The sequence below is a fragment of the Aotus nancymaae genome, unplaced genomic scaffold (assembly GCF_030222135.1).
Source record: "Aotus nancymaae isolate 86718 unplaced genomic scaffold, 86718_ANA_hifiasm-v0.15.2.pri h1tg000076l, whole genome shotgun sequence".
Lineage (NCBI taxonomy): Eukaryota > Metazoa > Chordata > Mammalia > Primates > Aotidae > Aotus > Aotus nancymaae.
The window spans coordinates 21,366,487-21,380,348 of record NW_026988491.1 but is presented as its reverse complement, the minus strand read 5'-3'; the positions used below and the strand labels follow the sequence as shown (position 1 = coordinate 21,380,348).

The following is a 13,862-nucleotide window of genomic DNA, read 5'->3' as shown; positions in this document are numbered from 1 at the left end:
CATGAGGTCTGACCGGGCGCATGGTCAGTAGTCACTTCTCCCATGAGGTGGGGCTGGTCACTCAGCGCTCCAGCAGCATCTAGCTAGAAGTTCCCTCAGGACCAGCCCCTCATGGTTCCAAACAGCTGGCAGGCACACAAGCTCTCACTGGGTGAATTATATATGAACAAGAGACTGAATGAACAAACAAATTTATCCCAGATGGCACTTTTTACCTCTTAAAGTGCTTCCACGTCTGTAGTAGACATCACTGTGTTACCCACCAAACATCTACTCATCCTTGCTGGAAGAGAGTCCTGAAGATGCTCTGGGGGCCACGTCTCCCTATGCCCAACCCTTGTGGGTCCAAATGGAAAGCCTCTTCCTTCAGGACAGGTCTTGACCGGGCTAAGCGGCACAGCTAAGCCCTCCTCCAGCCACCATGACTGACAGTTCGGGATGGGGAGGTGGCCCCTCACAGGAATAAGAGCCAAGCCAGGGCTTTTCCTTGTTGCTGCTGTGAATCAAAGCAAGTGTGCACAGGGTGGAGCTGGGGCAGCCACCCTCCAGTAGGAAGGGAGAATTACAAGCTGCAGGTCCACTAAGAAGCTGACCTGAAGGACAACGGGACTCAGAGAGCCGCCAGGCCTCCAGCATGAAGCCAGACTCCAGCTCCATCTTTTCAGCTGTGTGAGCAATGACATTCCTTCCATCCTCCTTCAGTTTCTACTGACACCTATTCTATATTATAAATTACACTCAGGCACATTCATTTTAACACATTAGGGTCACACCATTGAAACTTCTTTTTAGTAAATGCTTACTCAAGTATAGTATACTCACATAAAGGTGTACCCCAAAGTCGTGTGTGAATTATCACAAACTGAGCACGTCTGTAAATACCATCCAGGTAACAGCCAGGCCATCACCGTCTTATCAGGCCTGTCAGTCCCCGCCCCTTACCTCGTCCTCTCCTAAGTGGCAATTTCTGTCTGGTTGCTTTCATTCAGTGTTACCCTTGAAACTAGTTCATGTCGTAACACATAACAGCAGTTCCTCTCTCCACTGTTGCATAATACTGCAAGGTATGAAATCCATTCTATTAACAAAAACCTTTGTGCTGTTTCCAGCTTTTGCTTTAAAGATTCTTGAAGCTCCCTTTTTATGTTATATAACATGCATTTCTGTTAAGGATATCCCTGGAAGTGGACCTGCTAGGTCTGCATACCTCTAAACGATTTTGCTAAAGGATTTTCAAAGCGATTCTGCTCCCATCAGAAGTGTCTGCAAATCCCCAGTGTTCTAGGTCCTTGCCAGCACTTGATACTGTGGATCCTTTCACCTCAGCCTTTCTGATGGCTCTGCCATGCTAGCTACTAAACTACGTTTGTTTTCATCTGAGTCTCCCAGAAGACAAACGGAGGCTGCTCGTGTCTGCATCTCTGAAAGGCGAGTACAGATGTATTAGTCCCTTCATGTGAGGCCATCTGCCTCCTCCTTTCTCAAAGGCATTCATAACTAGAGAGTCCACGTGTCAGCCCTGCTATGAACAGCCTCCTTTTGTGAGCTGCCTTTTCACCCTATTAATGACATCTTTGATGAAGAGAAGTCCCTAACTTTAAGGTAGCCCAGTTTATGAATCTTTTACGATTAGTCCTTCCCCTTTAAAATCCTGCCCATGTTCCCAAGTCATTAAGTACAGTTCTACTATAGGAATCAGCAAACTACAGCCCACCATCTATTTGCATAAAGAAAATTTTGCTGGACCCGGCACAGTCCATCTGTTTATGTACTGTGCGTGGCTGCTTCAGCCCTGAAGCAGCAGAGTGGGGTGGCTACGAGAGACCACATGGCCGACAGGCTCAAATATTTACCATCCAGACCTTTGCAGAAAACACTCCCTGCTCTAAAACATCAATCTTGAAGGTAATATTGGCTTCCATCATACCTATTTCTGTCACCTTTCCCCAATCTGTAAGTATTTTAATTATTTCTAATTGTCCAGTATTCTAAAACACACATCAGCTAACAATGTCAATTATTTACTGAGGTAAAATTCCTACAGTGAACTTTTAGCTCAAAGGAATACTGGATACCTTCAAGGTTTATGATGTGTGATTTCCAAGTAGCCCTGGCAGAAAGGGCAGCCAGTCACAACTCAACCACCTGTTTACACATGTGTCAAATGCCTCCCCAACCCAACAGGAGAAGGTGTCTCAGGGGAGAACACTCTCAGCAGAGAACAATCGCTCAGTCAATTACGGTATTCTGGAGAGGAATACGGAGCAGTTTCAAGGACAAGATGCACTCGGGAGTGAGACACTGGGAGTCCTCGTGATAGAGAAGGGTATGGCCATCATTCCCACCTAGTCTCTATTTTCCCATAAAATGAGAAAATAGTAGTATTCCAAAGAGCATACTGCTTCGCATCATTCTAACAGTGACAAAAAGAATCACCAGCCCCGAGTGTGCACGGCACGGCCAGGCGTGCTTCTGCGTGCCTTCCGTGCAGCTATTTCACGGCCCACCCACCTGAGCACCTCCATACCCAGGCCTCTTTCGCTGGGATGTGCTGGTGGATTGCCAGAGGCAGAACTCCTTCTGTTGGGTACCCAGCTCTGCTCCCAGTTATGGGAAGGCATAAAATTACTAGCGGCGGCCAGACCTGAGTGAAACAGGGTTCTTCAAGTGAAAGCCAGCTTCACAGACAAGTCATCCCAGAACCACCCGCTTCATCCAGACCCGTGTTCACCTTATTGTTATTTCAAGCCTGTATTGTCTCTTGTCAATAACAATTACATAAGATTACTTCTGTTTTTTGACCCCAAATTACCATACTCGTAGGTTAACTAAGGAAGGGCTGGCTCCCCACCAGGCTTTGCACTACACACAGTGCTGCTGTAACTCCACTAATCACAGAAGGCTGTCATTGTCCCTATCTACAGACGAGGAGACAGGCTCAGGAAATGTGGTTAACATGCCCAGAGTCACACAGACATGATGGCAAACTAAGCCAACCCCCAGTTCCTGACATGAGGTCCCACACTGCTCAGGAGAGTCATCTGATCCCAAGTCACCGAAGACCTGGGGACAAATCTGCACGCTGAGAGCCACCCACAGATACACACACAACAACAGTCATTCACCCAGCCCCAGCCATACAGAGACACTGAAGACTGCCCAGGCTCACAGGGGACTGTCCATCAGTGGGTGGACACAGACCCCACGGTTCTTTCTCCACACTCTGGTGAGAGACCCTGTGAAAATCACATCATTTTAATACCACTACCCCGAAAAAACTTCCAATTGCTTCTAATCATGCTCAGCATAAAAGCCTAGGCCCTGCCTAGGCCGACCGCTCCTGTGGGCCTGGCCCTTCCTGCCTCTAACCAAGAGGTCGACACTCATCACATACCATGGCTCCTCCTGCTTTTACTACGCTGCTTAAATGTTCCTTAAACGTCATGCCCCCTCCTGCCTCAGTGCCTCTCTCTGAATTTACTATTCCTCTGCTGTGACCCATTTCATCTAGATCAGGTCAGCAAACTGACCACCAGCCAGTCCTGCCCACCCATATTTGTAAATAAAGTGTTATGGGAACACAGCTGTACGCCTTCATTTACACGGATTCCCTGTGGCTACTCTGGGCCACAATGGCAGAGCTGAGCTGCAACCAACCACAGGGGCCACCAAGCCCAGGGTGTTGACCGACTGCCCTTTTGGGGACAGCCGCCGTCTGCTGCTCTCAGTCTGTGCCAGGCCAGCAGCTGCTTCCACAAGAGCACTGTCTCTCGGTGTCCACCCCCCCGGCTGCGGGAGGAACCCGTGACACTGCTTCCTGTCGGTGTCCACTCCCCCGGCTGCAGCAGGAGCCCGTGACACTGCTTCCTGTCAGTGTCCACCCCGCCAGCTGCGGCAGGAACCCGTGACACTGCTTCCTGTCAGTGTCCACCCCGCCAGCTGCAGCAGGAGCCCGTGACACTGCTTCCTGTCGGTGTCCACCCCCCCGGCTGCAGCAGAAGCCCGTGACACTGCTTCCTGTCGGTGTCCACCCCTCCGGCTGCAGCAGGAGCCCGTGACACTGCTTCCTGTCAGTGTCCACCCCGCCAGCTGCGGCAGGAGCCCGTGACACTGCTTCCTGTTGGTGTCCACCCCGCCGGCTGCGGCAGGAGCCCGTGACACTGCTTCCTGTTGGTGTCCACCCCGCCAGCTGCGGCAGGAGCCCGTGACACTGCTTCCTGTTGGTGTCCACCCCGCCGGCTGCGGCAGGAGCCCGTGACACTGCTTCCTGTCAGTGTCCACCTCGCCAGCTGCGGCAGGAGCCCGTGACACTGCTTCCTGTTGGTGTCCACCCCCCCGGCTGCGGCAGGAGCCCATGACACTGCTTCCTATTACTGACTATGCTACCTCTTCATCACCCGTGTCTGGTGGGCACTGCTCCCCGATGGGAAACACGGCGAGGGAACAGATGAGCCCTCTTCAAAGAATCAACCAGACAGGAATGCACCCCCGGCACCCGCACAGCGACCTCCCTCATTCCTTTAACTCCTCACTCAAAGTCGCCTCCTCAATGCAGCCCACCCTGACCAGCCACCCACCTACTTAAACGGCCCTCCCAATCCCACCAAGCTGACCCCAGGCCTTTTCCTACAACACTCATCGCCTTCCACAGTCCATCAAATTTCCTTCTCAGCGGACTGTCTTCCCCCAACAAATGGGAGCTCCGCGAGGGCAGATGTTCATCCAAGGGCTTGGAACACCATTTGCCACACATTAGATGTAGTGAATGCCAAGTTTCTCTTCAGAGAATCAGCACATCAGTATGTTCAGCTCCCTTATTAATTCTCCATTTTAAAGTTTAACTTCCTGGTTCTCTGTGCCCCCTTGCCTCTAGTTTTGGTAAACAAGTTTCCTGCCAGTTCTAATCAGTACTTCACATCTGTTCCCCTGGGCACCTGCTCTGAACTGTTCCATACCCATCCTTCCCACCAAACTACCCACCCCGCCACTCTGGCTCGTACCCCTGCTCTCTTTAAAATAGGCAATCAGAGGCCAGGCGCGGTGGCTCACGCCTGTAATCTCAGCACTTTGGGAGGCCGAGGCGGGTGGATCACGAGGTCAGGAGATCGAGACCATCCTGGTCAACATGGTGAAACCCCGTCTCTACTAAAAAAATACAAAAAATTAGCTGGGCATGGTGGCGCGTGCCTGTAATCCCAGCTACTCAGGTGGTTGAGGCAGGAGAATTGCCTGAACCCAGGAGTCGGAGGTTGCGGTGAGCCGAGATCGCGCCATTGCACTCCAGCCTGGGTAACAAGAGCGAAACTCTGTCTCAAAAAAAAAAAATAAGAAATAAAATAAAATAGGCAATCAGAATTAGCTTAGTGTGTATGGTCCAACCCTAGCCAATAGGGGAATGATGACACAGCAGTGGGGGCTACCTGCATCAGGAATAAGAACCTCCTCCCCTCCCTCATCCAGGCGTGGGCTCGCCATTGATCCAACTGTGAGATGCACCCTTCTACAAAAGTAAATTGCCTTGCTGAGAAAATTTGTATTTGAGTGCTACTTCTTTTGCAGCACCAGAGATTTACACATAATGGATACACAGTCTTTCCTTGCTAAGTGCATGAGTGATCATGATGTGCAGCAATGCTATCAGACCCAAAGGTGGCCACAGCCCTGAGACGCAGGGAGAAAGACACCTGTGCTAACTTGAGACAAATCAGAATGAGCGTACACTTCTGAGGTTTGGTTTTGACGGTGGAGAAGACAGGGGTGGAGAGAAAGAGACAGAGCACGGAAGACGCAGGGAAATGTGTCTGGGTTGGCCCAGGGCAAGGTCTGAAACAGAGCCTGGCCACTGATGGGTGTGAAACTGTGGGCAGCACCCAGGACAGAGGCCTGTGTGCCAGGGAAGGGGCCTGGCCTTCAACACAGGGCAGCATGGGCCACCAAGAGTAATCAGTTAGGGTGTGGTGTAGACAGCCCAACATCAACTGCATTCAGTGGCTACAAAAACTCCATATTGAACTTGAAAGAGAGCTTTCAGAAACACTTCCCATTCCCCAAATTTTAAACTTAACTTGAAACACAAATTCTAGAAGGCAAGTATGTCATCATCGTAACACAGGCAATAAAAACCTCACATGTGCTCCTGACACTCCCATCCCTAAAGGAAAACACACATATGCAAGTGGAGGCCTTTTGATAATTAAGCAAGACTAGAAATTATGCAAATGAAATAGATGCAAGCATGCAATGAATTTTAAATGACAGAACTACAGAAAACTTAATTGCTGTATTAGCATGCTATAAAAACACTAATCATAAATGTAAAACAATGCATGCATATACTTAGATCTAAATTGTCCTGGTGACACAAAAATAAAATTGCTCCCTCCTACTGTGTTTATATGCAAACCTACCTCAATATACTACAGAAAGGAAAGCTAATACTGGAGTCTCAGTTGTCATTTTTAACCATTATACTCACTAATGCAAATGTTAAATGTTTAATTAGTTTTTGTTCCATGTTTCTGAAATACTTATTTTCAAAAGAGCCAAAAATATGATTCTCTATAGCACTAACTTTTAAAAAGTTACTGCCCTGCTTGCATAAAATGTAAATATTAAGCAGTATTACTTGTGGCTTAATGACATGTCCTAGACTAGATATTAGTTTTTCATAAATGACAAGTCATGTTTCTCATCTTTCTTCATTGAAGTGGCATTGCCTACTCATCAATTAAAAATAATGCTACTAGAATCATGTTAATGACAAATCATAAATATAATGAAAGAGAGTCATTAGTTTGCCAGACCCTGAAATAGATTCCCATTCAAGTACAGCTTTGGTTATCTGCCTTTTGAAGCTGGACAAATGATAAATTTTCCATTCTGGGTGTAACTGTTAACCTCTGGGTCTTGGAAGGACTCATGGACTGGGATAAACCCCTTCGGTCTTACCCTACTCACCTGAGGCCTCCCAGACAAGATGCTCCTGGCTCTCAGAGAGTCTCACTGAGCCTCTCGCCCCTCCAACACCGCCCCTCCAATGCCCCAAGCCAGCTCTCCTGCCCAGGTATCTCAGCCCAGGTGTATGCTGCCTGCAGTGGGGCCTCACTGCCCGCACAAGCATAGTGCACGACTTTCAATGACCTGCTTCCCAGGTGGCTCAGGTATGCCCCACCCTGTCCCACTGGAGCCTGAGCGTCCTAGAGCAGCCATCTCCAACCCTGAGCACACGTGAGAACCCCCAAGAACCCAGGTAACAGTATTTCCTGAGCTCCCCAGGTGATACTAACATGCAACCAGAATGGAAACCCCCAGGCGAAGAGGGCAGGCCTGAACCTGCCGCACCCTTGCCCCCCATCCCCCACCTAACCACAGGGTAGGCACTTTGTAGACTACATGGTTCACAGCTTGCTGGAGTCAGTCAACACCCTGGGAGATTCCAATCTGATTCACGGGCCCAGACACAAGGATCTGGAAAAGCTCCCCAGGAGAGCCCTGGGATTCAGCGAATGATAAAGAGGCATCCTTAATTGGAGAGACCCCTTCCCTGCTGAGTTCCCACCCCCCACCATTCTCTCAAATGTTCTTGTAACCTGTGAGAGATGGGAAAGTTCTCTGTTTATATCTTAGACTACATTATAAGGAGGTACGATCTCTTGCTCTATGGCCATTATCCGCTATTAACATAAACATATAGCCATGTATATATATTCTGTAAATCAGCTATCTGGACTCGCTCCAGCATGTCTGAACAGGACTGGGCAAGCTCCAAACCCTGGTGTGTGCCATTCCTAATTTGGAAACCCTCCTGACCTTCTCCTGACTAGCTTCCTCTTCTCCCTCATCTTCTTTCCCCTTATCTATTCAGGAAATTTCCAGGTTTTTAGCTAATCAGGTCAAGCATAGAATGTGAGGTCCCATTCTGGCCAATGGCAACTGGACACAGCAGTAGGGTGATTGCGTCAGGTTATGAAAGTTCTAAATGTCCCTGTCTCCCTTGTGCAGGTGTGCTCTCGTGGCAAGGCTGCCGGCGAGTTGCACCCTTCCTGCAGGAAGTAAACTAGCCTTGCTGAGTGATCCATTGTCTCCGTGTGGATTCTTCCCAACATTATAAACCCATTTCCAACATAACCCCAGTACCTGCAGAGGGCCTGGCTGAGGGCAGATGTGTGAGCAGCACGTGCTCAGGGATGGGAGACTGGCATCGTGTGCTGTGCTCCCCAAATCTCTACTCTTACAGAAGGCCCAGGGCCACGGTGCAGCGGGACTGTGCCTGGGGAGCTAGATGGCATCAACGCTCACCAGCACAGGGCGTGTAGCACAGCAAAGGCATAGTGAGCACTTGTTCCAGAAAAAGAACCAATGCTTGCTCCCTACTTTAGCTGCCAGGGTCCTCTCACCCCAGCCCTGTAGCCTTTGGCCCCTCAACTCCCTTCCCTGTCCCTCCCCAGTTCTTCCTGTCCCAGCCCTAGTCCCCTCCCAAGAGCCTGCTGGGAGCAGCCTCCCCTCAACCAGCACTGCTCCTCTGAGTCAGACACTGGGTAAGAACCACCTGGTCCCTGAGTTACCTGCCACAAGCCTGTCCACCACAATCTGAGTGCATGGTCTGACACAGGGCAAGCATACAGTAAGGGACAGACACAGGGCAGCAGTGCACTGGGGGCACAGCAATAAGATCCCAAGAGAACAGGCTCCGTTTCCATGTAGTTGGACCCTAGGTCTGTCCTGCAGGGGTGGTGGGGGGACAGAAAAAGGCAGGCCCTCTACTGTCTGTTCTGCAGGCCCCAGGGGGATGACTTGGTCTTCTTCCCTGCGCCCAACACAGTGACACGTTCACATGAATGAATGAACCAACCAAGGGCTCCTTTAAGGTTTTACTTTTCCAGAAACACAGGCTCATCACTACCCACTCAAATCCTTCAGGATAAAACCCAAGCAACGGGGCGGGTAAGGAGGGCAGCAGGGCAGCTGTCACCTGGCCTCCACTTGGACCCCTCCACCCCAGCCTTTGCTCCTGCTCGTCCCACCTCTACTGCGTGCCCCAGCTCTTATAGCCTCCCCACTTCCCACTACCAGAGAGAACACTAACATCCCTTTTGGGATGACACGTAAGATGCCACCTTCCCCAAGAAAGCCTTAGCTGGCATCCTCATGAACCCCTTCTAAGCACCCCACATTTGGAAGGACAAGCTTTGCTCCCTGACCTAACATTTATTTTCTACTCATCTGTCAATCCAAGCCCAGAGAGGGCCAAGAACCACCACGTTCAACTCTGTCCCTTGTGACTGCAAGCCTCTACTCCCTCTCGTCCTTCCCCACCTGCCATGGCCTAGCATATCCTAGGTGTGAAGTCTCCTCTCAGCAGAAGCTGACCCTCAGCACTGAACTGCTCCAGATGCTGTGGTACTCCTCCACCCCTTGCTTCACACTTGCATCCTGTCCATCCTACAGTTTGTAGTCCCGGCCTTCACCAGTGCCGTCCCACCGCAAGTCTGCAGCGCCCCAACCTCCTCGTAATGGCAGGCTAGTGTCTAGTTCGTCTCTGTCTCCCAAGCAAAGGCCCCTGCAGGCAATGATGGTTAAAGGACTACATGTGTTTTTCCTCTCATAAGAGAAAGCCCTGAGAATGCCTGGGCTTTCTCTTGTGAAAGAAAAATATCTTGGTTCCCAAGATCACTAAAAAAAAACTCAAGCTGGAAAGTGCTTAGAGCAAACGTGCCTCTCATTCTATTTAGAGTCAGTCCTCTGCTCACTAGAGATAGATGCACATCTGATTTGCCTCCTTTGGAAGGGCTAATGAGAAACTCAAAAGAATGTAACCTTTGTGTATCACCTATCTGTGACCAGGAAGCTCCCTCCCCGCTTCTGACATATATTGATTGATGTCTCATGTCTCCCTAAACGGATAAAACCAAGCTGTGCCCTGACCACCCTGGGCACATGTCACCAGTGCGTCCTCAACCTTGGCAAAATAAACTTTCTAAATCACCTGAGACCTGTCTCAGGTTTCCTGGGTTCACACTCTCACTTCCATCTCCAGGATTCCTGGCTCAGACTCCACCTACACCCACCTGCCCTCCTGTCCACAACCAGCAGAGGAGGGCTGTCTGTCACCTCCCCTTCTGCTCCTCTGTCCACTGAAACCAGAATGTTCATTTCCACATCAACCCCTGTGCTATACACATCAGCAAAGTGGAACCATGACCTGCAGAGACAGAACTAGAGAGAAAGACCAGCATAAAATAACTCACATGAGACTTTCCACCTAGACACAGGACATCCTTAATAAACATAAAACTGAAATTAGGATTTTCATCAAAACTTCCTACAAATCAACCTGAAAAGTTTCCAACCTCTCTTCGGGGACATTTAGAAAACTGGGTATAAAGTGGAAAACTAGGTTAAAATTAAAAAGCACAAAACAAAAATATAAGCAATCGCAGCAAGCCTAATTTTAATTGCCAGAGAATATTTAATCAATAAATATTCGCTGTTCAGAGCCGCATCTGCATTTAGGATTACAAGGTGCTAAGCTGCAAATTTATTAAGACTCATTAGCCAGAAAGAGTCTTTTAAATACTAAAAGTCAGACCCAATTTAGAGTAAATACTCAGAGCTCCCTATTGACTTAGCTCCAAAAATAATGAAAAAGGAAAAGAGAAGAAAACTGCCTGTAAACCATTCTGAAATGGTCGGCAGGACCAAACTCACTTCTGATGGTAAGCCTGAGCTACGTGCAAGAGGACATGCTGATGGCCACCCCTGCCTGCCCGGACCTTTCCCAAAGGGCACCAGACAGGCAGCTTAGTGCCAGGGCCGAGGCGGCCACAACGCCACCCTCCACCACAGAAACACAAACGACTTCTCTCATCCATTTTTGTCTTTTCCTAACAGCAATATTAATACTTTAAAAAAGAAAGAAAAGGCCGGGCGCAGTGGCTGACACCTGTCATCCCAGCACTTTAGGAGGCCAAGCTGGATGGATCACGAGGTCAAGAGATTGAGACCATCCTGGCCAACATGCTGAAACCCTATGTCTACTAAAAATACAAAAATTAGCTGGGTGTGGTGGCACATGCCTGTAGTCCCAGCTACTCAGGAGGCTGAGGCAGGAGAATTGCTTGAACAGGGAGGCAGAGGTTGCAGTGAGCAGATATCGGACCACTGCACTGCAGCCTGGTGACAGAGCAAGACTCCATCTCAAAAAAAAACTGATCAAACATGTCCTTGTTTTCAACATATTCTAAACAAATTTAAAACATATTTCCCTGTTTCAACTGCTTAAAGTTGAAATAACCATCTCTGCTCTGTTGAAAGCTTTCCCTATCACAGCCTGGAACACATAAAGATTTTCTAATAAACTCTGAGGAAAAAACACAGTTGTCATAATTATTACTTCTCCTTGTTTTCTGCCAGTTCCGTCAAACCAAGCTTAAAATTAAGCAAAGAATGGAAGATGTCAGCTTAGCCATGGCAAAGACCTTGAACACTGTGCAACAAAGCCAGGGCAAACCCATGGGTGGTGGCTGGCAGGCCCTACTCAGGCCAGATGCCTGCAGTCCCTGCGCACAGGGAGATGCGCTGATGGGCAGCTTGGTGGCACTTACCGAGAGGAGCTTCCACGTCATCGGACGCACTGGCTTAGGGATTCCAGACCAGCTCAACTTCCGTAATTCCTCTGTTGATGAAAAAAAGGGACAAGGAAAAACAAGATTTACAGAAGGTTTTCAAACTTCCCCAGTGCTTTCACACATTGCACCTGGTTTATTAGGAGGCAATGAGCCCCATAAACAAATTAAACTAAATGATCAACATTTCAGATACCAAGTGTTTTCAATATCTGAGAGAAGGTAAATTACCATTCTATTCAAACCAAGCTACAGGTTACCTGTTTACATGTTTGCAAAAGGCATCCCCAGTGTCCCCAGAGCTACCCTGGGACAGGTGAGGCCCCATGACCCCCTCCTCCTTCAAGCAGGGAAATCTAGAGGACACTGGCCTCCTTCCCTCCCTTCCCCCTTCTCTCTCCCTCCCTTCCCCCTTCTCTCTCTCTCCCTTCCCCCTTCTCTCTCCCAAAGGAGATTTTCTACCCCCAACCTGACCATATGAATTGGTTTTCCTTTCTTTCATCCATCTCACTCTCCATTTGCTATTTAAGCATATCTATATGATACAGTTTTTCTCACTATTGGTTTTGAAAGAAACTGTTTCATGGAGATAAGCTTGTCTTTATATAGCATTAATTAAGGATATGGCCATATTCTACACAGAAAACAAAGTCTTCAAGGTAATCTAATACAAGTCAATGAGGCTTTATAAATGCCTACAAGTAGAAAAAAATCACAAGAGGGGAGGGGCTGGCCAGAGGCAGCGGGGTCCGGGAGCAAGGCCGAGCACCTCCAAGGGCAGGGAAGGACAGCATGGGGCAGCAGGGTAAGGAGAGCGGGCCTGCATTCCATAGACCTCCACGTCTCCTTGAGTGTCTCATTCCCATGCCCTGGATGGCTAGAGAATCCATTTCAATTTGTAGGTAAATCAACACTTGTCCAATCCCACTGAAACTCAAGTAATTATTTCTTTCCTTTAAGTTAGGAATCTACCATTAGGTCCTTCTCCTAACAGCCTGGAGCTAATGATTAATAACAGGAATAAAAGAAATGATTAAAGAGAAGACTCTGCTAATATAATCAACAAAATACAAAGCCCTGACATCTAATCTTTTTCCAATTACTAAAGTCTAAGTAAAGTAAGTATCAGAATAATTGGGCGATAGTCGCAGCAATAACTTGCATTTTACAGCAATCTCAGAAAATATCAAATCTTCCCCAGTACCCTAAGGATATTATGAAAAGCAGGAACCTCATATCTGAACACCAATAATGTAATGTTTACCAACCATGTTCCCAGTGCCTCTCCCTTGGCATAACTCTGGTTTTCTGATTATGGTTTATGAGAAAAAGCTGAGAGGAAACTCATTTGTTAATGTTCTCTGAACCTATCTCCTTACTGGAAGAAATTCACAAAAATTCAAAAATCTTGACTACACATAATGAGAGAAGGCTCTAACTCTCCTTACGCTTTGGTGTTAAAAGAGAGCTTTCATAACTATTATCTTATTTGATCCTCAAAACACTTTGTGTTACTTAGGGCTGTGATAACGATTGTATCTGAAAGAAATCATCTCATAGAGGTGAAATGACCTAACCAAGGTCACACAGGAACTAAGCAACCTTCAACGACGCCACAGGAACATTCAAAAATCAATAGCACTTCTCTCCCAGCAAAAAGAAAATAACATGGGCATAAACTTCACAAGAACAGTACAATACCACAGGAAGAAAACTGCACATCTTCACCTGACGACTCACATAAACAGGAGGAAACACCACGCTCACTGATGCCAACGTGCATTTCAGTAGCTCTTCCTCTGGGCCAGGCTCTAGGCTAGGAGTGGGGGAATTACCAACGTGAGCAACACCAAACACAGCCCCTGTGCCTACACAGACCCCTGTGCTGGACAACTTGTCTGGGCTTAGAGTCCCCTGTGCTTAGAGAACCCCTTGTGCTTCCAGATCCGCTCTGTGCTTGGAGGGCTCACCTGTGCTTAGAGGACGCATCTGTGCTTAGGGGGCTCACCTGTGCTTAGAGGGCTCACCTGTGCTTAGAGGGCTCACCTATGCTTAGAGAGCCTCCTGCGTGTTAAGGCTCACCTGCACTTAAAGAGCCTTCAGTGCTTAGAGGGCCCATCTGTGCTTAGAGAACTCACTCGTGCTTAGAAGAGTTCACCTCCCATTGCAAGGAAGAGCAAAAGTAAACTTACAGCGAGCTCACCCGAGTGCTCAGATGAACAGGCAAAGCGTGCCCTG

The 13,862-nt window shown here is 48.4% G+C and overlaps 1 protein-coding gene across 6 annotated transcripts in view; it reads right to left on the bottom strand.

The window, feature by feature from the left end:
* The window catches only part of TBC1D22A (TBC1 domain family member 22A), a 383,821-nt gene that overhangs the window by 262,213 nt on the left and 107,746 nt on the right, over positions 1-13,862 (bottom strand). For all 6 annotated transcript variants that reach the window (XM_064368239.1, XM_064368240.1, XM_064368241.1 and 3 more), the window contains one exon: positions 11,604-11,674. In XM_064368239.1, the coding sequence (XP_064224309.1) occupies positions 11,604-11,674 (71 nt within the window). The remainder of the gene's footprint in view (positions 1-11,603; positions 11,675-13,862) is intronic.